This window comes from Callorhinchus milii, unplaced genomic scaffold, assembly GCF_018977255.1.
Source record: "Callorhinchus milii isolate IMCB2004 unplaced genomic scaffold, IMCB_Cmil_1.0 Scaffold11, whole genome shotgun sequence".
NCBI classification, from domain to species: domain Eukaryota; kingdom Metazoa; phylum Chordata; class Chondrichthyes; order Chimaeriformes; family Callorhinchidae; genus Callorhinchus; species Callorhinchus milii.
The window spans coordinates 12,994,375-13,018,072 of record NW_024704752.1 but is presented as its reverse complement, the minus strand read 5'-3'; the positions used below and the strand labels follow the sequence as shown (position 1 = coordinate 13,018,072).

Genomic DNA, 23,698 nt, shown 5'->3' with positions numbered 1-23,698 from the left:
AACACAAGAGCTGGAGCACACAATGGGGGATTTGATAACCAGAGAAATACAGGAGACATTGGATCAATTTAAAAAATAAGGGCGGTCAAATAATGCACTGGAGTCACATCTATACTCATCTCCCCTAGACAAATTATTATTTGTGGAGAGTTGAATATAAAAGTCGTTTTTTCTTATTCCATAGATTTTCTTTAAGTAAGCTGGATCAGTTTGGCAAAAATAAAGTTTATATTGAATCTAGTTCGTAAGGCATCAGTGACTAATTAATTGACGCCCCCCAAAAAAAGTTTAGTCCATTTAGGAGTTTTCACAATAAAGTACACCTTCAACTATTGTTAAAAAGCAAACTATAAATTTTATTGATTGAGGTTTACAAAATGTGACACTAGTTCATGTAATCCTGCAATGTTCTTCCCAAATTTTATCCAGCAGTTTACTGACTCGCTCAGTCAAAAAAGGTCAAACGTATGCGACTGATCAATCTCCGAAGAGAAATACCCAGCTCATCTACAGAATCTATATATGGGCACAATCTCACATTCCAAACACATTAATAACTGAAGCAGTATTAACTGAGCAGCATCAGTGATATTGTATGACATGATTTTAATTTTTTTTTAGAAATTCAATGAAGAATTAACGCCCAGATCTTGGTGAAGCAGTGTTTCACAATGCTGCTTATGTAACCCTTTGTTCTAGTTTCACAAAATAATTACAGGAACAAGATTCAGAACAGGCTTATTCTCATCATTTGGTGCAGTTGTAACCAGAACAGAGGTTAGGGGAGGCTTGCAAAGTAGGCAGTCTGTAGACACAAGACATTTGGTGGCTGCCCAACACATTACATCCTCTCTTGTCTCTACATTCACAAAATATTACCAAAGTAGCTTTTATATAAGAACTACCATTTTCTACATTTTATTATACCATGTATAGATTTAAAAATGGGTATTGTTTTGTCCCTTATTTTCCTCAATTTGTCCTGTTTAATGTGGGTCGTCTGTCCTTGGTGGAGCTGTTAGCAATGGAATGGATACGGACAAACTACACCACTGCCAACAAAATATAGAATTGCTTTTCTCAGTGGAATGTCAATGGGCTGTCCTGCTACATTCTCCTGTCTGGTGACGAGATGGAGAGCAGATGCCCTCATTTCAACAAAATTGGTAGAATGGTCACAACTGTAAACACTTCCCATTTCCAACATGACAAAACATGGAAAGCTCATTTCAAACATGACAAATGTATACACAAGCCCATTTTCAAGTCAAACATTACAGAGCTCCTTTCCAGCATGACAAATGTGTGCGCATGGCGTTAGTGCACATGCACTCACAGGGCCCATTTTAACGTGATAAAGCATACCACTTCTCACCACCAAACAATATACGGGATCCCAGATCTGTGCAGCATCTGAGTGGAGATTAAATCTATAAATGTGAAATCAACCTGTTCTGACGAAGGGTCACATCTGAAACGTAAACTTTTTTTTCCAATAAAAAGTTCCGTCTCTCATCTAGTTTCACTGTCCAAAACATGGATCATTGGGCTTGTATGTCAAATCCCATAGCGCTGTTCTTAGTCATGAACTCCAGCACTTTATGCAGAATCCCACCTTTATAGTTGGGGAAATGAGCCGGTCTAAAACCCTAAACTCTTACGGTTAAGAGTCCTTGGATCCAGACGAAGCAATTGCACTCCTCAGTTGTCAATACTGTGAGCGAGATGACCACCATACAGATCTGCAATCTGAACTGGTCTTGCCTTAAGGATCTTGATACTACAGATCTTACCCTTGGGACCCTAGACCTGTGTGTAGAATACCATGCCTCTTATGACAGGGCTTCAAAAAGATGATGTGTCAAATCGCTAAGAGCTCTCAATGTCAGAAAGTTGTAGAATCTGTCACAGATAGCCAGTCTGTCAGCAAAACAGACTGAAGTAGAATCCTTCATTTTTTTAAACTGTTAGAGATTGTGTGTAGAATCCATACCAGGTTTTCTTCTATCATCGATTGTATGACTGTGTAGATTCCCTCAGAACTGATCTTATTTTCTCAGTTTACTGACTAGAACCCTCTTGACTGTAGACCCCTAGACTCTTTACTGTTGGGGGCCTTGGGTTGAGTTTTGATTCCCTCAGAGATTGTGTTAGGCAACTAGGGATTTTGTTTATAATTCTCTAAATGATTTTACTGCAAAAGATCCTGGAAATGTGTACATAAGCCATTACTTGCACTTTACAGCAGTTTGTCCCATTGTGCAGACTCTGGAAAAGGAGACCTACCTGAACTCCAGGTCAGCATCAAAGAACCAAGGATTGCTGCAAACCTTTCACCCACAGTAATGAGCTGATGAGTTTCAACACAGGCCCGCAACTCTGTTGTAGGATGACATTAGGGCAATTGAAGATACATCACAGAGAACAACAGTAAATTCCTACCACATACTTACAGCCTAAACAAGTAACACTACCAAGAGACAAAAAAGTCAAATCTGATCAGATGACAGTTGGTCTACCCAAACCATTCCCCGTGGTTTCTCCAGCTTTTGGTGTCAAAACATTTATCATCTGGCTTTTGTGGGGGGAACTGCTTCCGCCTGGCAGTTACAGAGAGCAACAGAACAAATGCAAAATACTCCAGCTTCATACAAGGCTCTTCTGAATTTTGGTTATGGCACTTCAGTATTGCCAAAGCCAGATGTAGATTGAAAAAAAAACCGTACCATTGCCTGATTGAGCCAAAGGTAACAGCACAAGCATAGAATGATGGGTATTTATTAACCAAAAAAATCACATACAGTCTTCTCTGGTCCAGTAAAAATGTTTTTTTTTGGAATCAAAAAGTTTTAAGAGGTGAACACGGATTTGAATCTTCCTTTTGCGATTTGTGTGTCAGTGGCCTCAGTAGGTCCAGTAAAAGGGTGACTTTTTATTTTTGTTTGGACTGAAGTCAGCTGATTGCTGTTTCCAACATGTCCGATCTTCCAACACTTGTATAAAATCTTTTCAATCCCACATTAATTTCTTTCCTGAACAAATACAGTTTCCTGAGGACACAACCCAGCTTCCTGTAGTGTAATTTCATAGTCCAAGTGGGAAAGCTTTCTGCGTGGAAAGTTGGTGACCAGTTCAAATCGTTCATTGGGGTATCCTTTCGACTGGATGTGTTTTACCAGTGCCTGAGGGAAAAACAAGGCATAATAAAGAGATTAATAATAGGATATAATCCGTTAGTCCCCTCGCCTCACCCGCTTCCTTTTCTCCTTCAAGTCCCATCTCAAGACCCTTCTCTTTGATCTACCCCAACCCTCCCTGCCCTCCACCCCTCCTGAGCCCAACCCTCAGTTCAGGTGCAAATCCGTGACCGTCCAGTGTCTTAGAATGTCCTCCTGACGTGAAAGGCACAACACAAATGTAATTTTTTGCTGTTCCACACATCTCTGATCCAAATTGGACTATGTTTCATGTATAAATCAATTCCTGCATTTTACTCCACAATGAATATTGGTATCGCAACTTCCCACATTTGATATACAAATCAGGCATTTTGCATTAGGAACTTTTAACTCGCCATGCAGCAGCAGTAGGAAAATCATCAAGTGTAATTCGTTACTGCAAGGGCCTGCATGGTGAAGTAATTAGTGCACTGATATCCACACACCCTGTACCAATACTAAGGTCCCTGGAATGAACTTAGAACTAATATAAATGCTGCAGGAGTTAATTTCTTGGAAATAAACCACTTCATAGTCTACCAAAATTAAATTAACATCTTTCTGGATTTACTATGTGGATTTACTACAGGGATCATCTTGTCTTGGGAGCAATGTTCATTTTGATATAGTGTTCCTTATTTTCTGAGGAAGTTTATCATTCAGAATAGCTCTATTATCAACTGCAGTTAAAATGCACTATTTCCTTTTAGAAGCTACAGTAATCTCCTCAGAGCAAATATGCAAAATGTAAAGAAATAACTGACCAATAACTTTGCTTGAGCTGGGAGTGCAATCTGTTCCCTTTGTCCATTTGGGTATCGCAACATCAGACTTGCCTTTGGTCCTGTGTAAGGTAAGATCATATAACACAATTTTGATTTAGACCTCCACGGTATTCACATCTGGAAAGTGTCTTAACAAGATTCAACCTTATAAGAAAAGGCAAAAACCTGCTTATTTTATACAAATCAAACAGCAAAAGTGCCAATAGCAGTAAGTCACAGGTAGTACAAAGGAAATGGCAAGTTTTGGTAAGTTCTCACAGTAACACCTGCCTTGAAATTAGTTTAATGGTACATTGGTAGGCCTAGATTTTTTTGTAATTCTTTTCATCTACATATCAAATAAATACCCCAAAAATGTTAGTTTGTCTCCTTTTTTGGAATAGAAATTATTCTCCATTTAAAACTTTCAGACAAAGCTCATCATTCCAAGAACGCATAAGTCTTTCCAGCAGGAGCAAAGTAACATATACCAATGTACATCTAACAGGGTAAAATAGTAAACACAGATTGAAATTGTTAACAGTAATTTGTTCCACAATATGCTCTTGATTGGCATGATATTCAAGAATATTTTCACGGAGAAAAAAATCTTTATAAAAATACAGAAAGAAGCCCTTACCACTGGTATCAAAAAACTCTGTCTCATCTTCTATCTCTTGTTGCATCATTGAGGCTTCTGCATCTGCCACTGACTGTATTCTCTCAGAACTGTCCTTGCAGGAAAATTCCAAACCAGTATCTTTTCCTGTCTCAGTCCTTTCAGGTAATTCTACACACGTCTGTTTACAGCTTAGATCCTTGTGAGGTGGAGTTTTCTTTTTTGTATTCGTCTCCTCTTCCCTCTCGTCATCTGATCCATTGATGGAAATGAAGCCCTCACTGTCTGAGAAAGCTTCTGCCTCCGATTCCTCATCTGACTGGTCCTCGTTTTCAGGGCTAGACGATTCGTAGTGCGTCTCTTGTAGAGATGCCTTGATCGCTGCTTCCAGCTGACTGTCCTCACTGGCGTCAATCAAACTCTCCTATCAGAAACAGAATACTTATTAAATCAAGGCAGTTAGACCATAAAGTACAAAATAACCCAAACCATTTTAAACTACATGAACTTCAAACTGATATCCTCCAACCACCACCACCTTCCTCAAGCTTGTATCAGTTGCCATTTCCCTCCTCCCCCAAACTAATACCGCATCAACTTCAGCATGTATTCTATTTCTGCCCCCACCCTCTGGAACTCCAGGCCAGAGCCCTTCCCCTGCCTGCTTTGAGACCTGTCTCAAGACCTTCCTCTTTGACCGTGCCTTTTGTCATCCTCCCACTTGCCCACCACCCCTCTTGACTCCAAACCCGAGTTCAGGTGCAAAACCCCTTCACTGTCCAACACCTTGGCCCATCCTCCCGACATTTAAAGTGATATATAAATTTGTTGATATTAGCATTAACCATCCTTGCACTTACTGAACGTTGACGTTTCTTTGGTGGGCTGCAGGAGAGTCCATCCAACAGGCCATGCTCTGTTAAAAACCCCGTCACCTGCTCCAGGAAGGAACTTACATCTAAGTTACGCCACTCAACCAGTTTCTGACCTGTCATGAGAAAACAAGAACACCTCATATTCCATCCTTAATTTCAAATGCCTATTCCAATTCTGAATAATTTGCTGGGCAGCAGAAAAAAATGAAGCTATACAATTCCTTTCAATATTTGGAGTTGCTTTAAATTTCAAATTAATATCGTGAAGTTAGTTTATTCTTTAAATGAATTCTCCCCTTCAAGACATCAGCCTTTGTGAATGTCTGGGAAGTGAGATTTGATTCCTTCTGCGAATTATATTAACATTCCTGAGCTTGGTAGATGATTTAGAAGTCCCACAAGTGGGAGGATTTGACATAATTAAGAATGAATGGATGAGTCAAGTCATCAAAACCAGTCATAATCATTTATTTTGTCAGTTGGGTATCTGACACTCATGAAAGCACATCACCATGTTTAAGGACATTCAAACCAGACAAGGTTAAAATGAAAACAAATTCTCACCCGTACGAGGATCTAGTATGGAAACATAGGGGAAGTCTGAGAGCTGATAGAATTGCACGTATCTTTGTCCTTCCTCACTATCATGATAAACCTGGAAAACAGAATAGAGCTTTTTTATAAAATAATAATCTTTGTATTTGATATAGCAACTATCACATCGTCGAGACATCTCAAAGTGCTTCATAGAATATACTGCAAAGTGGAGTGACTGTGCATTTTGTGGGTGGAACACGGCAGCCATTTGTGCACAGCAATGTTATCAAATAGACATGGAATAAGTGACCAATTTTATTTGGGGGATTGTTGGCCAGAACACGGGGGAAAAACTTCCTTCAAGATGTCATAGGAATAGTGCCATGGCATCTTTAACATCCACCCGAACAGGCAAAAAGTGGCCTCATCCAATGGACTATATTGGTTATTCCAGCACTCCCCTTGTGAAAAATGCTATTTAAGTGCAAGTTGTTATGTAAGAACTGCAAATAAATACTAAGATTTTGGGGAGGGGGGAGCTAAAGGGGAATAAAAAGCAACACATTTGAAGGGCAAATGCCACAGAAAAGTAATAGTAGTAAGCTTGTTTGAATTTACAGTCCCATGGTAATATAAAACCACATGTCAAAAGCAGGACTAACTGGAGTCATGGACTATTGAGTAGAACTTTTAATTTCATTGACATTAACGTTCAGCAGAAGTCTAGAGCTCCAATACCCCAAGTCCTTTACCTGCCAAAAGATGAAGTGCTCACGAATAACGGTTTTCACTGCTTCATTGCTCCAAACATCACGGTTCAGGCACTGACAGGCAAAATCCTGCACATTCTGAATGTTCACCATCAACCATTTGTTCTGCAGCTGTCCAGACTCCTTTGCCTGTCCAGAGGGAAGAATTAAATTACAATGTTGTTACTTCATCAGGTGAGTTGAGTGCAAGACAGCAGATTGTACTGTTAATGGGAAATACTTTAAAGGGAAGTGCACTTTACCAAAGTGATGAATTGTAAACGTATTTGTTCTGCTCCAATCCTGCCTTGCAAATATTAAGTAGCAAGTTGAAACTTAAAAGAATCTTCCTTCAGCACTTCAATTTAAGCAATTTTTTGACCATCAAAATAATTGAAAGACAATGATATTGTATTTTTTTAAAAAATCGACAACTACTTAGAACACTAGAATTTGTTTTCCAATAAAACAACAACAGAAAATTGCATTCATATAGCGCTTTTCATGTTAGGAGGAAGTCCCAAGGCAGCGGACAGTCAAGTATTTGCAACCGAGCTGTGGGTTGGAGTTAAAAGGGATGGAGGGAAAGGAGGTGGAAATGGAAGGATGACCAAAGGCACAGTCAAAGACAAAGGTCTTGAGACAGGCCTTCAAGGAGGCAAGGGAGGGTGCGACCCAAAGGGGGAAGAAAGGCTGAAGGCCTGACTGCCAATGGTGGAACAGGCAGAATGGAGACCTGGAGCAGGCCAGTGCCTGCCAAGCAGAGGGAGTGGGCAGATTGGTAAATTTTTAGTGGGACTGTGGAGCGCTTTAAAAGTGAGGACAAGAATCTTGAACTCGATCCTCTTAGGGATGGGGAGTCGGTGAAGTTTTTTAAAAAAATAAATAAAAATTTTCACTGGGGGTGTTATAGTCAATCAGCACACTAGCCCTTTCATTTGGATCGTGGAGGTGAATTCAGCCCAGATGGTCGGAATGAAAGACTCTCTGCCAGCCTTAAACTTCCAATTCTTAATTAAGCTATTCTGGGCAACAGTCTATTTCACTTATTTGCACTAAATTACCATGATGTCTTAAACTCTATCAGAATGATTTATGTAGAAAAACATTATAAATAAAAATATAAAGTATTTACAAACTGAGTTTGGTACCCTAAATATGGGATATTTGAAAGAATCTGCATGCTTTAGTTAGTGTATGCATGCATTTACCTTACATTTCATAGATTCATAGAAAGTATAGCCAGAAACAGGCCATTCAGCCCAACTAGTGCCACATCAGTGCCCAGCATAGATCCTACCCTTAGCTCCATATTCCAACCTTTTCCACGTATTACTCAATTTATTCTCCCTCAACCATGTATCCAGTCTTTTTTGAATTTGCCCATAGTTATCATAGATTCATTTACTAAATTCTATATTGGGATATATAGGTTGTTTCCATCTCACCACTGAAATCACTCCACAAATGTGCAGTTTTCACCCAAATTATTTTTTCCAGGTTTTGATTTTGTGCATTGACATTGAACAATAATCCAGTATTATCAATTACATTTCAACAAAATAAAGAACACAGATGAAGCTAACCCGGGGCAACAACAACAAAATTACATTTTTAAAGGGTGAGCACTCCTGCAGGAGTCCTCCCCCAGGAGTCTAGATAAAGATGAAATGTCTGTCTGAGTGTCAATCTACATTCCATATTGGATCCTCTGGTTGCAAGCGTAGCTGCAATGGGTACAGCTACTAAATAAATAAATACCAAGACAAACTCTCTACTGCTATTTACACACATTCCTTGGCAACACTGGAAATAAGTCATTCACCCTCTCGGGTTGAGAATAATGCAGGGGTCCTACAAGAGTAGATAATAAATTTGAGAGAGAAATTGAATCAACCAAATAAATGAACAGAAATCAAACAGCTGACTAATGCATTTGCAGGAACTACGCATCCGTCAACAGAGGGAAATGACACTACCCATGAATGTTAGCCATGTCCATTCTTGCAATTGTTACTCAGTGTTTGCAGCTCGGTTCTTAAGCTCTCACCGTTTCAAAGCTGCCTTTGTGCATAAGGTCTATGGGTGGTCTGAAGAGATCTGCCAATGTGGTCAGCTTCTTGTCCACTGGACCACCATTCCGTAGCTCCTGCTCCTGTCTAACTGTAAACACATCACAATAGCATGTTAATACATACATAATGGATGATACTTTTATATAGAGAACAGGTATCTGTGGAGTTTGAAAGTGCAACATGTCCACACTTTTTAATGTCATCATAAACAAAGCAAATTATTATTTTTTTTTACAACTTTTTTCCAGTTATGTATTCTATCATTTCAACATTAATCTTGAGAATTCATATGCATTGTAGTTCTACTTTCCTCTAGTCCCCGTTCAACAAATCCTATCCAATTTTTGCGTGCTTTCCCAAAAATCCTTATTGGGTTACAAAGCTTCCAAAGGCAAGCCCCATTATAACACCCCTTCTTAGTGTGGACTTGCTGACAGTGCTGGTGTCCTGTCGATCTCTGCAAACCAAACATGCAGTACACCCAGCTTCCAACGCTAGATAAGCAGCTTCCAGCACTAAAACATGGCCCACTTCCACCATCAATTCTTGTTAAACGGCTATGGGCGCATGCAGAGCGAGTGTTGCAACACTTTCTGTGCAACCAGTGCTGCTGGTGCCACTTTGGCAGTCGTATAGTACATGGAAGGTAAACCTGTCTCACTTTTAGAGAGTAAGTTGCAACAGCGTTCACAGTTCTCTTAATTTTGTAAAAGTTAAAGTAGATACACTTACAACAGCAATACTCACTCGTTTCGGTCTGGAAGTCTCGAAACCCATCAAATATAGAACGTGCAGGTCTCCGTCGTTTTGGAGCTGTGGAAAACAGAACTGCAATTATTCAGGATAAAACTAGCAACTCTTTCCCAACAGATAATATTACCTTATTAAGGCCTTGTAGCCTCTGAAGCCTGGAGATATTTTTTTCTTCCCACCTCCTCTTCACAGTCATTGGACTAATTGTGGCTTTTATTCTGTTCCTACTGTTATTGTGTTATGACTTTGCTTTGCATCATGTGAAAGCAAGTCCAAAGGCTCTATAAAACAATTAGTTTTAATAGAATGATAGGTTCTGTAATTTTTTTTCCCCCTTTCTCTGTAGGAAATGACTGGTGCCTACTTTGTAATTGCTCATGATAGAATAATTGACAACAGGAGCTCGCTGTGGTGAGGAAGAGAATTGTGATCATAGACCAGGCCAACACCCCAGGAATTTATATTTCAGCATTGGGCACCATAGCCCTCGAACAAGAAGTTTGGGGCTGTGGCCCTTACGTCAGAGACAAACACTGCTGTAAGGTAATGGAAGAAAATCAGATCAAGAGGATGAGCACTGACTGGTTCATAGTGAACAGTGCAGCCATTGCATTAAAACAAATCAGTTTGCTTTCAAACAACTCGTTCATTGCCATATCAAAATCCTTCAATGGATACTTCAGACCTTTTAAAAGTTTTCACATATAGGTCTCTTTTAGTAAATATTCCGATAAGAACAAGACAGTTACGCAAAGAAAAAAGATCAAGACAATGATATTGAAAGTGTCTTACCCCCAAACAAAGGCTCAGGTTCTACTAGGATATCTTGCTTTTGTGGAATTGGTGCTCGGACTTCGTCCCTAAAATTACATGAAATGAAGAAACGTCAGCTAGGGAGAAACTTCTGGCCTTCTCTTCATAAGCTTTTGATTCACACTACTCTGCAGATCTGTGACCAATACATTTAGCATCAGACAAGTGACTGTGGGTAATGGCAGCAAATCTCTACCCTACTTTATAAATCTGGTAGCAAGCAGATCTGTGAGCTTTCAGCTGGCGATGCAGGACAACAATCCCCATCAACCTGAGTTGTCTCCATAGAATAAATATGAAGACTTCTTGATAAGATTCACATATAAGAGAGGGGACCTCTAGTCATCACATTTAGCACAAAACTTTTATCAACAAAAAAATACAAGATAGAAGGAAGAAACAAAAGTCTCTGGACTTCTGTGAAACTCTGGTGCCATGATATAGACAGCTCTAATGACAAAGTCCATCAACTCTTAAATAAAATAAAATCTAGGAACAATGTCATTTGACTTGACAGACAATGAAAAGGCTACATTAATTTTCTCAACTCAGGATTGAGATATGAAACATTATGGATGACATGTATACACTCAGTCTTAGTTTGCCCATTCTTTAGCCCAAAAATGTTCTTGCCCAAGATCTCTTTAGCCTCTTCTTTACAGTCAATACAGCAGGCGCTACTATAAATCCAGGTATTGGAATGTACATCCAGTTCAGAACCTATGGCAAAGTCTTCATTCATTGAAGACTAGCAAGGACCAAGGAATAAATTATTTGTTTAAGTTACTCTTCACTGATGAATACTGCTTGTTTATATAGAGGATCATCTAAAGATCTTCACAGACACCGATTTGCAACAGCTGTATAATGCTCGCTTATTTGCTTGAAAATAATTTCTGTCACATAATAACCTGCACTCAAAACAATAATTTTCTTTATTAAATATGTAGCCAATTAAATGCGGCTCAGAAGCTATCTTTCTGGGAAGCACAATCCTCAAAGTTACCAACATCTTTGGCTAACTTAGGAAACAAGCATGACACCAGTGCGACATCAAGTTCAAACACAAACCAGAAGTCTACCAGTACCAATTGTCATCTCATTTCCGCTCTTATGGTTGTGAAACATGCGACTGAAAACTGAAGGTGATCGTATGGTGTCCAGAGCCTTAAAACGTACACATACGTAGTCCACCTCCAGCTTGGGACATTATAAAAGTGCTATACAAATGTAAATTTGTGCTGTATTGTATTATGCTCTGTAATCAAATGCACAATAACTGAAATTCTGCCCTTAGCAGAGACTGTTGACCTAGAAAGCAGGCTTAATTAAAAAAAAGCTCAAACACCCTACAGTTGAAAGTAAGAATTTTCTAATAATAATCCTTGCATTTGATATACATAAATATCAATTTGATGTACATAAATATCAAAACATTTTCTACAGAATAGCTTGAATGTAAGAGCATCAAATGTCTTTAATCACCATAAGGATAACATTCCCCCAGTTTCTCCTCGTTTTAACAGAAAACAGGAAGGAATCTTCTTAGTTTATAGTAATAAAAATCTAAATAACAAGAAGATATTCCTCAATGATTGCAAGTGAAGCATTGCATTCAGTGGAGGCTGACAGCAGCCTATCAATGGCAAGCCAACACACTGGGATCTTGACAAGATTGACCCATGGACCCTGAATATCAATGGTTTTGTTTCGGAGAGGGAGTTTTGTTGGCGGTACTTAAAGTGGTAACATTAAAATTTGTGAAATAAGGTCCTGCTTTAACTGGTATACTGGATATGTTTAAAACTCATATCATTAACCTAGCTGGGAAACTTTACCAAAAAGTCAATTGTTTCATTGATTATGGCCCCGGGGCTGAACAAGTAGATTGCAAGAAACAAATAATTCTGTTCTCCAGATGTAGAAATCTAAAACGTTAGATAAACCGAACAGATGCAGTAGTACAATTGCACAATGAAGATTTCAAAACATACTGTGCAGGTGGTCTGCTCGCTGATGTTCCTGCAGTGCTGGTACTAGGCTCTTCAGCTATTCCACCACCATCCAGGTACATTGTGACAGCCATCTCCAAATTGTTGTTGCATGCTTCTAATATGTGCTTCCCCACACTTTCACTGGCACCTAAATCACAACAAAAAGTATTACAGAACTTTAAGTATCCAGCAAATTAACTACCATCTAAAATTGCCTTAATAGATTAAAAGTATAAAGGGCTTAAGTTTTCATGTTGGATAAACATAACCTTAATTTTAAAAGCAGTCCCACTTCATGATTATCTTCACCATCTCTAGATCTGTGTGAACTGACAGATGGCAAGACAGACATCTGTGTGAATAAATAGTTATGCTAAATGAGAGCGAACTGTCCGAGATGATCTGGATGCAGATTTTTCCTCTTGCTTTCATGTCATTACAGGAAACTAAACAGGAAACTAGAGACTCATAAGAGATGAACACACTCCTGGTTTTCACACACACACACACCAGTTGCATGCATATGTGCACACGCACATATACAAACATGACTGCCACACAGAATTTGTGAATTTAGAAATTCAGTAAGCATATATTCCTTATACTAGCCCAGGCCATATACTATCAATGGATGGCAATTTATGTATAGCCACAGATTATCTATTAAATATACAAAGTAAATCTACATGAATAAGTAGCACAACTCCATATAACTGTTTCTGTTTATAATTTTAAATTGTTATGTTCTGTATACAATTGAAAGGTTGCATTCACCATATATTGTGAAAAAGTTTCTTTGTGCGACCCAGTACAAATCAATCCTTAGATCCACACACATTTCCAAACTAGATGCTGTATGAAAGTATGCATAAATAAATATCATTTTCCTCCTGGCACAAAACCTACTATATCAAAATGCGAGAATTATTTAACAATTATTGTCTGGTGTATGCACAAACCCATCACTAAGTGTATGCAAGTTATCTGAGTAACACTGAACCATGGAGTCCGCAAAACATCCGTGCATCATAAATAAATTCGACAAACCACCGTGGAAAAATAACTGCCAGGTCGTGGACCTGCATCACCATCCCACTGAAGCGAGGGCAGTTGTCAAGTGGAGGGAAGGGGGAGGATAAAGGCAACTTACAATGGAGAAGAGAAAACGCTGTCAGGTGGATGGAAGGGAATGCACTAAAACCCTCCACTGGGGAAGGGGAAGCAATCAGGTGGAGGAGACTACGCTGAGAAAGAAGGAAACGACCAGATTGAGGTGGGTGGGTGGGTGGAGGAGGAGGAGGAGGAGGGGGGGGGTGGGGGCTGCATTACTTCTCGACTGAAGGGGAAGGTCTCAGGTGAAGGCTGCGCTAACTCTTGCTGGGGAGGGTGGGGGGGAGGGGGTCGATTCGGTGCTATGAAGCAGGGAGGGGCTTCACTACACCCACACAGGGCTCCCCCCCCCGCAAGGCCAGGTTGTTTTCCTCGGGTCACTCCGATTGCCGTTAGACAACTCTCCTCCCTCCTCCCTCCCTCCCCCGGTAAAGCAGCAGAGCTTTCAGGGCAGGTGGGAGCTGCGCTGGGCCCGGTATTGCTATCCCCCCCCACCCCACCCCCGGGCCTGCTCTCCCCATCCCCTGACCAGGCACTCACCCCATCTCTCTCCATCTCCCCTCCCATCACTCACTGTCCCGCTTTCTTTCTTCCTTCCTTTCTCTCTCTCTCTCTACTCCCCAGTACACCTTCGCCCAGACTCCGGACACACACGCGCGCACACGCCGCCGCCGCCCGCCCGCCCTTTCGTGGGCTATTTATTTACCTGTAATGGCTGTAAATTGCCGGATTAACCCCTGCAGCGCCGACCCGGCCGACCCCGCTCCATCACCAACCGCCGCCATCTTACACTGAGCGCCCGCGCAGGCGCAGGCGCACTCGTTCCGGCAAGCGCAACCTTTCACCTCGGCAGCGGGCATGACTCGGTCCTCCGTCCGAGGGGGGGAGCCGCTCGCGCCTGCGCCTCGGCGGACCTTGTGCCAGGACGGTGTCGCGCGTGCGCTTCGGAGGGGGGGAGGGGGGCGTGTGCCAGGACCCTCTCGCGCGTGCGCCTCGGCCACCCGAGCGCCTCCGGAGAGCGCCATCTTTTTGTCAGGTATTTCTGGGGTTTCTTCTAAAAAAAACAACGAAAGAAAAGGCTAATTCCAGTGAAGGGGCCGCCCCCACACCCTCCCCCCCCCCACACCCTCCCCCACATCCTCCACATCGTTCGCAAACCACCGACATATATTGCGCCTACTTCCCAGCTCCTGGTGGGGGCCACGGCCGCCGCGACACCACCGCGGGGCCGGGAATCGATCGGCCTCACCTCACCTCGCGGCCCCTAATCACTGATCACTTTGTGAAATAGGGTGGGGGGTTTTTTTTTTTGGGCTGTTGGGGTGGGGGGGAGTGTGTGTGTGGGGGGGAGAAGTGGGGAACTAACCGTTGATGTGAAGGGCGAGAACCTTTGGTTGAGGCGCAGCCATTTTACTCGGTCTTCATTGTGTTTTTAACAGTGCGTTTGTTCAGATTCCCGAATCGCGCACTTGCAAAATCCGTTATTGAGAGCCTAAGAATACGCGCATTTATATATATATATATGTGTCCCGAACCGACCCACGTACTGTACTGTGTACCCCGTAATGTTATTTCCTGACAGAAAACTAATCCCGTGTTTGAAAGGATCAACACTTCCTGCTTCAACCCGTCTCCCTCGGGAGTCTGTTCCACAGGTTTCGCTGTTCGCTCACTGGGAAATAAATAACGTTTGCGTAGATTCCTTCTGACTTGACCTCTCCTTTAATCGCAAGCCGTGTCCTTTAGTTTTACTATTTCGGCCACGTTGAAGCAGTCTGTCGTGATCTATGTCGTCTCCGCCGCCTTTAGAATCTTAAAGGCAGCGATCAATGTTGCCTCTCACTCTTCTCTTTTCCAGCGTGAACAAACCCAGTTTACTTAATCGCTCCTCATAGTCCAGTCCTTCCATTCCCTCAATAATCATTTGGGTTGCCCTCTATATCTTCTCGATTTCTCCGATATCCTTTTTTGTACTGCGGCAACCGGAACCGTGCACAGTAATGGTCTCGCCAATGACTTCTTGTGTGTATTTTTCCTGAAGCACGACTTTTAAACCTTGATAGATTGGGATACGTTGCACAAGGCAATTCAGTGGTTTTCCTCCCCAAAAAAGACGCAAACATCGGGAGCGTCTTCCTTGGGAGTTTTCAGACTCACCAATGTTGCCAGGGAAACTTGATCTCAGTACTCTGACAGCCTGAGTGACAGGAACATTTGAGGAGTCTGAAATGCAACTAGTTATACCACTCCCAACTTTTGGAGACTCCCAAGTCATTTCAGCTCAAGCAACTAACACAAATAAAGAACTTTTTAATTAGTGCACTTGACAGATAACTGCCAAATAGTGACGTGACTTTTTTTTGTAGGCAAACATAATAAGCTTGCCCCATAAGGTACCACAAATGGTCCAGAGGCGAATGGCCAATTTCTCTGGAAGAATTTTTTTGAATAGTGCCATGGGATTTCTCAAGGTCAGAACATAAAGGCAGGACCTTATTTTGATGCATCACCTGAAAATTAGCATCTCTAACAAAGTAGGACACTACTCTTTTATACTGCTCTTCCTCTTTACTAATTCTAATAATAGTTGGTACCAAGCAGTACTAACTCAGTGAGAATATTGGTTTTGCTCAGCACCACTTTATGCAAGGGAGCCTTGCCAATCCAGAATGGTCCGAAACATTTGATTGTCCAGCACCTCGGGACGTCTTCCCAATGTGAAAGTCGCTATACAAATGTAATTTTGTTGATGTTGCTTGGTTACCAGTTAAGTGTTGAACATCTGGTTGAGGTCTTGACATCAAAGTAGATTGACGATTACAGTGCAGATTAACCATTTGGATATTATTATGGGGCTCTTTCTTAGTTGCCTGAGCTGAGTGGAGCCAGTGTCTATTTAGTCAATGCGTCAAGGTCAAACTCAATGATATTTGCAAACTACTATGAATACAACAAAACTTGCATTTATCAGCATGTTCCTTTCCTGGTGGCCTCCAGTTACAATGGTATTGAGATTGAAACAGGAGAAGTTGCAGGTGCAGAATTAAATTTTTATTCAGTAATATAACTCATTGGGTGTCATTGTGCCCCTTACAGAACGGTCCACAAACTTATACAAAGCATAGGAGGCAATAGTTACATAGATCAAGCCCCACAAATTTAATTTAACAACAAATAACAACACTTGGACTTATATAGCGCACTACAAAGGGGGTAGCTTCTCAAAGCGCTTAGTTCAGGCCCATTTGGCCTGGTTTGGCTCATTGGGGAACACCGACAAGACTGCAGTAAATATTCATCAGGTAATCCTCTCATTCGGTTAACAATTTTCATCTCCCAATCAAGCTTCTCAGCAGTTACGCTATTGCTCTGTCCTGTTCTTCCAGTCTACACTTTTCTTTCTCCCGCTCCACAAGTTCGTCCATGTAGGAAATTCAATTAGGAACTTATAGATCTTCTTTGGACTCTTTTCAGATGTGAACATAGTTTCCACTGGTATTTCTGAGGAATTCAAAGATTTTATTTTGGTTTGGTCTGCATAAAATCAGTCCAGGACACTTCAACACCTATATGCCCAATATCATGTGCTGGTAAAGTGGATCAATGAGATTTCAGTTGAAAGGAAAGGAATGCAAGCAGAGCACAGTATTTCAAATTATAGATTGCTATCCATCAGTCTTATTATTTTTTTTGATACATACCCAAAGAAAAAAAAACACTACATCTTAAAGCAACTGATATTTATTGCCATTTAACTCGTACAATTTTTTAGTGATATATATGAATAATTACATTAAATCCCCAAAATGCTGTCAGGCAGAATGTAATATTGTACCACAATAAATCACAAAATTTAGTTTTTTTTGAAAAGTTTTTATCTTTGTATTTCAATTTAAGCTAAACTACAAATATGTTAAAGCTGAATTTAATTCTGGAAATGAATGCATCATGACTATTTCTGCACATTCTCATTGCTAGTGCAACAACAACTTGCACTTATATAGTGCCCGCCATGCGGGGGGGGCGCTATACTGACCTCGCAAATACTCTCGAAATACTGACCTCTCAAGTTGAAGGAATACAAATTACCTCAGTCTATTTCACCCAGTCTTATCCATTACATCATTTTGTCCAAATATTCTGCATGCAAAATAAAGAGCTTTTAACAAATTTACACGTGGAAATTTCAATTATATATGACAAGAAAGCTTCAAAAATAGATGCCTGTGAATTTCAACTCAAATCAAACAAGAACTGGTTAGTTGTTGAATAATAATTGAGGTTGGTAATGAAACTCAACCAAACATATATAGTATTGTATTGAACACTGACAAGTTTTTTCTCGCCTGAATACAAACGGTGAGTAGATTATTCCTGTCAATTCATTTTCTGAATCATTTCAATCAAAGTCTGTTGTTTGTTTTTAAGTCTATTGACGTGACCCAATTTTGCAGAATTCCCATCCAGGCATTTAAGTGGTTTCTGATGTCGGGACCTTTGAGTCGAAACTTGGCTTGCTGTGGCTCGAGGTTTCCTTTTTGGTCTGCTTAACCTGGAGGCGACATTTTTTGAATTTTTGGCATTTTTTTGCTTTTTACCGAATTGTGATGAATTTGGGTTTGAATTCCTCAAGCTATTAGATTGATGCTGATTAGGTCTGCCCATAGAATTAATTGGATATGGGTTTTTCACCCGTAGTTGATATTCATCAGGTGATCCTCTCTGTCTGTTAATAGTTGTCGTCTCCCGATCAAACTTTCTCTGTAGTTGCAATGCTAATTCTCTGTCCTGTTCTTCAAGTCTACACTTTTCTTTCTCCCACTCTGCATGTTGCTCCATGTAGGAAATTTCATTAGCAACTTGTAGATCTTCATTAAACTCATTGTTGTCAGAACAAGGATAGATTCTCTTCTTTTTAGGTGTGAACGTAGTTTCCTCGGGTATTTCTGAGGAATTGAAGGTTTTTCTTTTCAACACCTCTTTCAATTTAATGGAAGGTCGCTTCAAAGTTTGATTCTCTATACCTTCAACTTGGATAGGCTGTTCTTTCAATGCTGTAACTGTATGATTGCTTACTGTTTTGTCCTTTGCAGTCTGTGAACCATAGTAATTATTAACTTCACTTTTTAAAGTTGGGGTGCTTACAGAATCCAATAGACTTCCATTTTCACCATTGCTAGTAGTGGAATTTATACTTGTTCCTGTAAGTAGTGCATCTTCTGAGAACCTCACTCTTTCTTTAATTTCACTAATTTGAACCTCTGTTGTCTCATTTGTATTTTCAGAATCTTCACATTGAAACGAACACTGGAGAGGCAACTTTTGCAATTTGTATTCATCACTTTGCTCTTTAAACCAAGTTACACTGTTCAAGTCGTCACATGTTTTCTGGATGAAAAAAACAAATGAAATTATATCTACAGGGCATTCTAAATGTCTTAAAACATGTTATTATCTTCCTTACATAAAACTGTAAGGGAGGAAAAAGGTTATAAAATGATAATTTCTTAAATAATTTTTCTCAATTATACACAAGTTATGATTCAAATGCCTTAAATTTGCATTAGTTTAAAACAATGTTTTTGGATTTCAATGTCAGCAAAGCAATATAGGATCTTCCAATTTAATTTTGCTGCTGTCGTTCTTTCAACATAAGAGTAAAACTCGCATAACAGGATACGGCGGGAGGCCAAGGTGCTGCCCTCCCTCAGATGTATCGGCACTGCAACAGTTAACCACAATAGGCACAGAGAAAGGCCATGCTTGTTGACCATAACATTCATACAAGGCACCCAGAGGACTGTGTGAAAGAGATTGTAGAAAGACTTAATTGTGGAAGCTCAAGGAAAAAGATAAAGAGCTCCTTGGCAAAAAGCCAACATTGATAACTGCGCCTCGTAGGAATCAAATCATGAGGTTCTCAGGGCTCTATAGAAAAGAAGTTTAGGATATAACAAAGAGGTTTTTCCAGTAACCATTGGGAGATGATGGGAGCAGAACAGTCTGAGAATGTGAGAGCAAACAATCAAGAGGCAAATCTGATGAGAGCAGAAGTCATCCTGATGCTATCCTTACAATTGTGTATACTTAGTAATAAACCTTGATGTTAATACTCTTATGTTTTGAGTACACCTGTTGTTCAGCATCGAAAGTGTAAGCCCTTCGGAAGGAAGGGGACAAGGTTGACACCCTCCAATTGACCAGAGGGCTCTGCGATGCTATTGAGCATGCACGCTGAGCGCCCAGACCAGTCACAGGATAGGGCGGGAGGCCTCGCTGTTTAAAAATGCAAAATGTTAAATTAGTTATTTCAAAAAGCACTTACGACAGCAGATGCATTGCTCTTCTGCCTCCTGGTCTCTGGACATTCAGAATATGTTGTGGGAGAGAAGTATCTAAAAATAAAATAAAATCACAACTCAAATGAAAACATTCCGATTCTGGTATTCAGAATTGCGAATTTAAGAAATAAAAAACTATACGCCTTGCATCAAGGTGCATTGAGGTTCTGAGCTTGGTGTGCCTGCATTTACCTATGTATATCTCCCACATGGCCAGAGTTGTGCACAGTAGAATTGCTTCCCTTGGTGACTTTTGAGGAGGTGGATTTTGAGCCAGTCAAACTTGTATCAATATTCGTACGTTCTGGTGGCCTCACAGATGCAGAATTCTACAGAAATACAAAACAAATCAATGTAGAACAGAAATGTGAAATTACAAGACCAGTTTCTACTGTATACAATTCTGGCCATACATGTCATTATTGAGATTTAGGGCAGCAGTGAGAAATATAAGAACATAATATATCCCTCTTTATCTTCACCAATGAACGGCCACACACAAGAGGAGAAAAAAGAGTTCAGATACAACAAGATTACATTGTTACAACAACAACTTGGATTTATATATCGCCCTCCACGCTGGACGGTGTATCAGAGTGCTTCACAGTAATGAATCCTGGGGTCGAGCCAGGGGGAGGGGGAGGAAGGTGACCAAAGGCACGGTCGAAAAGAAAGGTCTTCAGTAGGGACCTGAAAGTAGGAAGAGAGGGGCGAGGCAGAGGGAGTGAGAAAGGGAATTCCAGAGCCTTGGGGCATAGTGGCTAAAGGCACGGCCACCGAGGGTGGAGCGGAGGACTCGGAAGAGGCCAGACCTGGAGGAATGAAGGCAACGAGTACTGTTTTGAGGAGAGAGGTCAGAGAGGTAGGGGGGGTGCAGGGGAGTGGAGGGATTTGAATACAAGGGTGAGGACCTTGAAATCGATCCTCTCTGGGATAGGCAGCTAGTGCAGTCTGGCAAGGACTGGGGTAATCGGGGAACGTAGTTTGGTGCGGGTGAGAATGCGGGCGGCAGAGTTTTGGATGATTTGGATTTTATGGATGGTGGTGGATGGGAGACATTATATATTTATTATATATATATTTATTAACAGATACATTCCTAAAATGAGGCTATATATACAAAACATTGAATTAATTAATCCAATTAATTCAAAACTGCGCCGCCCAGATATTCACCCTCATGAAACTCAGTACCCCCATCACACCAGTCCTTGCCAGGGTCCACTGCCTCCCAATCGCCGAACGGATCGACTTCAGGATCCTCTCACTCGTTTTCAAATCACTTAATCCCCTCTCAGCTCCCCAGCTATCCAACCTGCTTATCCCCCATTCCACCACCCACTCCCTCTGCTCAGCTGGCTCTGGCCTCCTTTTTGTCCCTCGAGCCCTCTGTTCCACCATCGGTGGCCGTGCCGTCAGCTATTATGCCCCGAGACTCTCTCCCTCAATCCCTCTGTCTTGCCCCCTCCCTCCCCACCTTCAAATCCCACTTAAAGACCTTTTTTTGATCGTGCTTACTGTCACCTCCCCCCTCCCAATCCCCTTGGCTCGTTGTCACTCTCACTGTGAAGCACTCTGGGATGCACCCATGTGAAGCACCCTATCTAACTGCAAGTTGTTGTTAATGAATTGCAAAATAATACTCTTGTATCCTCCCAACTGTTATTCCTCTAAGAGGTTCCCCCTTCCTTTCTACAGATTCTTTGAACAAATTAGAACAAAACAGTGTAAACAACAAATCTCAACCTGCATTCTACACTGGGATACAGGAAAACTCAGTCCAACATCCTGAACAGAAACTCAAAACAGAAAGTATTTTACGGAGTACTTCTAAATCAGTTGCTCGATAGATAAGCCACACAATTATGCTATGCTAATCAATTTGAAACAATTATACTCAACCCACCAAGGTTTTTAGGGCTTTGGAACATCCTCCTGATTTGAAAGGCGCTATACAAATGTAACTTCTTGTTATTTTCAGAACAAAATGTGAAGAAATCTTTAGGCTCATCCTCTGGAAGCATGGAGGCACAAATTCCTCACCTGAGAGTTGCTTACCATTTTGTCACTCAACTTCTTAGCAAGTTCTTCATCTTTTTTCAACTGTTCCTCCACTTCTTTCCTGCGTTGTTCCAAAAGCACTTTTTCCTGCTGCTCCTCGGCCATTAGTTTCTGAATTAAGTTTTCACTAGCTCGGAATTCCTCCTCTTCACGAGCAACACGCTCAGCTTTGAACTGTGAAGTTATTCCACAATGTTTTACATCATCTTTGGCTTTTCAAACTATCTGCAAGCTAGCTATTTACATAAAATCATTACATATATTGCTGTACATATATTGTCTATATATATATAGTATATATATATAAATACTATCAAGGATTGGTTGGGCTTAATGGCCTGTTTTTATGCTAAAAGGTTTAGCAGGTAGGTTGCAGTAATCATTCTAATGGAGGAACCTTAACAACACCTTAGTTAGAGATGATAAGGCAAAGAGCTCAAGAATATTATTTTATCATTAAAATCTACATTGTTCTACAATAGAGACTTAACAGGGCTATTTCACATCCTATCAATTGCATATGTATATAGAACTATTTGTGTATGTAGAACGAGTCTCTTGTACATAATCTGCATAATATATTCCTTCCTACCTTAAGAATCTGGTCTTCATACTCCTGTCGAACTTCACCAGGTTTGCTTAGATGTGTTGTTGGCCACGATCTGTCAACTTACAAAATTATATCAACGTTTTAAATATTTAGTTTTCTGCATATTGCACTAGCCCCGAGGGTGAAGCTCCTTATTAAGAGATTTAATGAAGTGATCACCTGATCCACATATCCATCCTACTGAAAGATTGCATTGAACGAGTTAAAGTGGGAGAGGGATTTCTTTGAAGCTGAGCAAGATCCAAGGTGATATGCTCGGCCACAGAGCAAGTCAATCCTCAACGGCCATCTCAATAACCCGGTTCCTGAGGAGCCAGTGCACTGATCCAGCCTGGCAGGTGGGCAGGACCCGGGAGAGGCAGTCCGGTCCCTGGGAGGGTTGGCAGGGAATCTTCTGACTCAGCCCCTGTTGACCCTTCAAGCCAAACTCCAAAGGAATAGAGTGGCCCGAGTTGGACGAGCTGTTAACTGGTTTTAACCAGCGGTACCCCCAAAGTACACCCCACAAGCCTTGGCTCTTACCGACCTGCACTTGACAACACCTGACAGAATTAGGCCGTACTTGTTATTATTAAGGATTATTATTATTATTATTATGGCCTCGGGCTTGACGATGCTTGTGACTGTCCCGCTGCCGGGTGACCACTCTGTGTGTGTGTGTGGGGGGGGGGTCACTGGGGCTTTACTCACTGTCTCTGGACTCCTCGGCGGCTCCGTGACTCTCGCCCCTGAACTGCTCTCGGATGCGCTTGCCCAGCGCGGTGTTGACCAGGCCCCCGGAGCGGGCCTGGCGCCGCGCCCAGTTGGAGAGGCGGCGGCGGCAGAGCGGGCAGGTCAGGTTACTGATCTGCACCGTCTTCTGGAAGCAGTCGAGGCACAGCGAGTGGCCGCACGGCGGGGTCACGGGCTCCAGCAGCAGCTCCTGACATACCGGGCACAGGCACTCGGACCGGGTGAGGGGCGGCGGCTCCGGAGCCCCGACCGGTGAGGCCGCGGGACTGGATGGGCCGCTACGTTTGGTCCGCGACCTGCTCCGCCTCATGGTAACGGCTCGACTCGGGGGAACGTCCGCCATTTGTCGACGAGTCCGTCCCCCCCTCCACCACCAAACAACGCTCTCCCGCTTTCCAGTTAGTCGCCTCTGCGCCTGCGCGTTCCTACTCCCCCCACACACACCCC

The 23,698-nt window shown here is 41.6% G+C and overlaps 2 protein-coding genes and 1 long non-coding RNA gene across 4 annotated transcripts; 1 reads left to right on the top strand and 2 right to left on the bottom strand.

The window, feature by feature from the left end:
• Positions 1-335: 335 nt before the first annotated feature.
• Positions 336-14,328, bottom strand: ubxn7 (UBX domain protein 7). Of its 2 annotated transcripts, none has more exons than XM_007885828.2 (11): positions 14,214-14,328; positions 12,398-12,545; positions 10,383-10,450; positions 9,570-9,650; positions 8,813-8,925; positions 6,766-6,912; positions 6,041-6,131; positions 5,462-5,589; positions 4,623-5,025; positions 3,983-4,062; positions 336-3,182 (listed from the first exon to the last, which is right to left on the bottom strand). In XM_007885828.2, exons 1-11 carry the CDS (start codon positions 14,290-14,292, stop codon positions 3,021-3,023), a joined length of 1,500 nt encoding a protein of 499 aa, XP_007884019.1. In that variant the 5' UTR covers positions 14,293-14,328; the 3' UTR covers positions 336-3,020. The 2 variants fall into 2 exon arrangements, with proteins under 2 accessions (XP_007884019.1, XP_007884078.1); XM_007885887.2 differs by having other exon boundaries at positions 9,585-9,650.
• A 130-nt stretch (positions 14,329-14,458) lies between these two features.
• LOC121849911 lies at positions 14,459-19,625 on the top strand. Its single transcript, XR_006085396.1, has 2 exons — positions 14,459-14,543; positions 18,793-19,625. It is a non-coding gene; the product is annotated as an uncharacterized LOC121849911 (long non-coding RNA).
• On the bottom strand, positions 16,537-23,698 carry rnf168 (ring finger protein 168). Its single transcript, XM_007886001.2, has 6 exons — positions 23,210-23,698; positions 22,502-22,578; positions 21,907-22,083; positions 20,041-20,177; positions 19,833-19,902; positions 16,537-18,895 (listed from the first exon to the last, which is right to left on the bottom strand). The coding sequence occupies exons 1-6, from the start codon at positions 23,592-23,594 to the stop codon at positions 17,885-17,887; spliced, it is 1,857 nt and encodes a 618-aa protein (XP_007884192.2). The 5' UTR covers positions 23,595-23,698; the 3' UTR covers positions 16,537-17,884.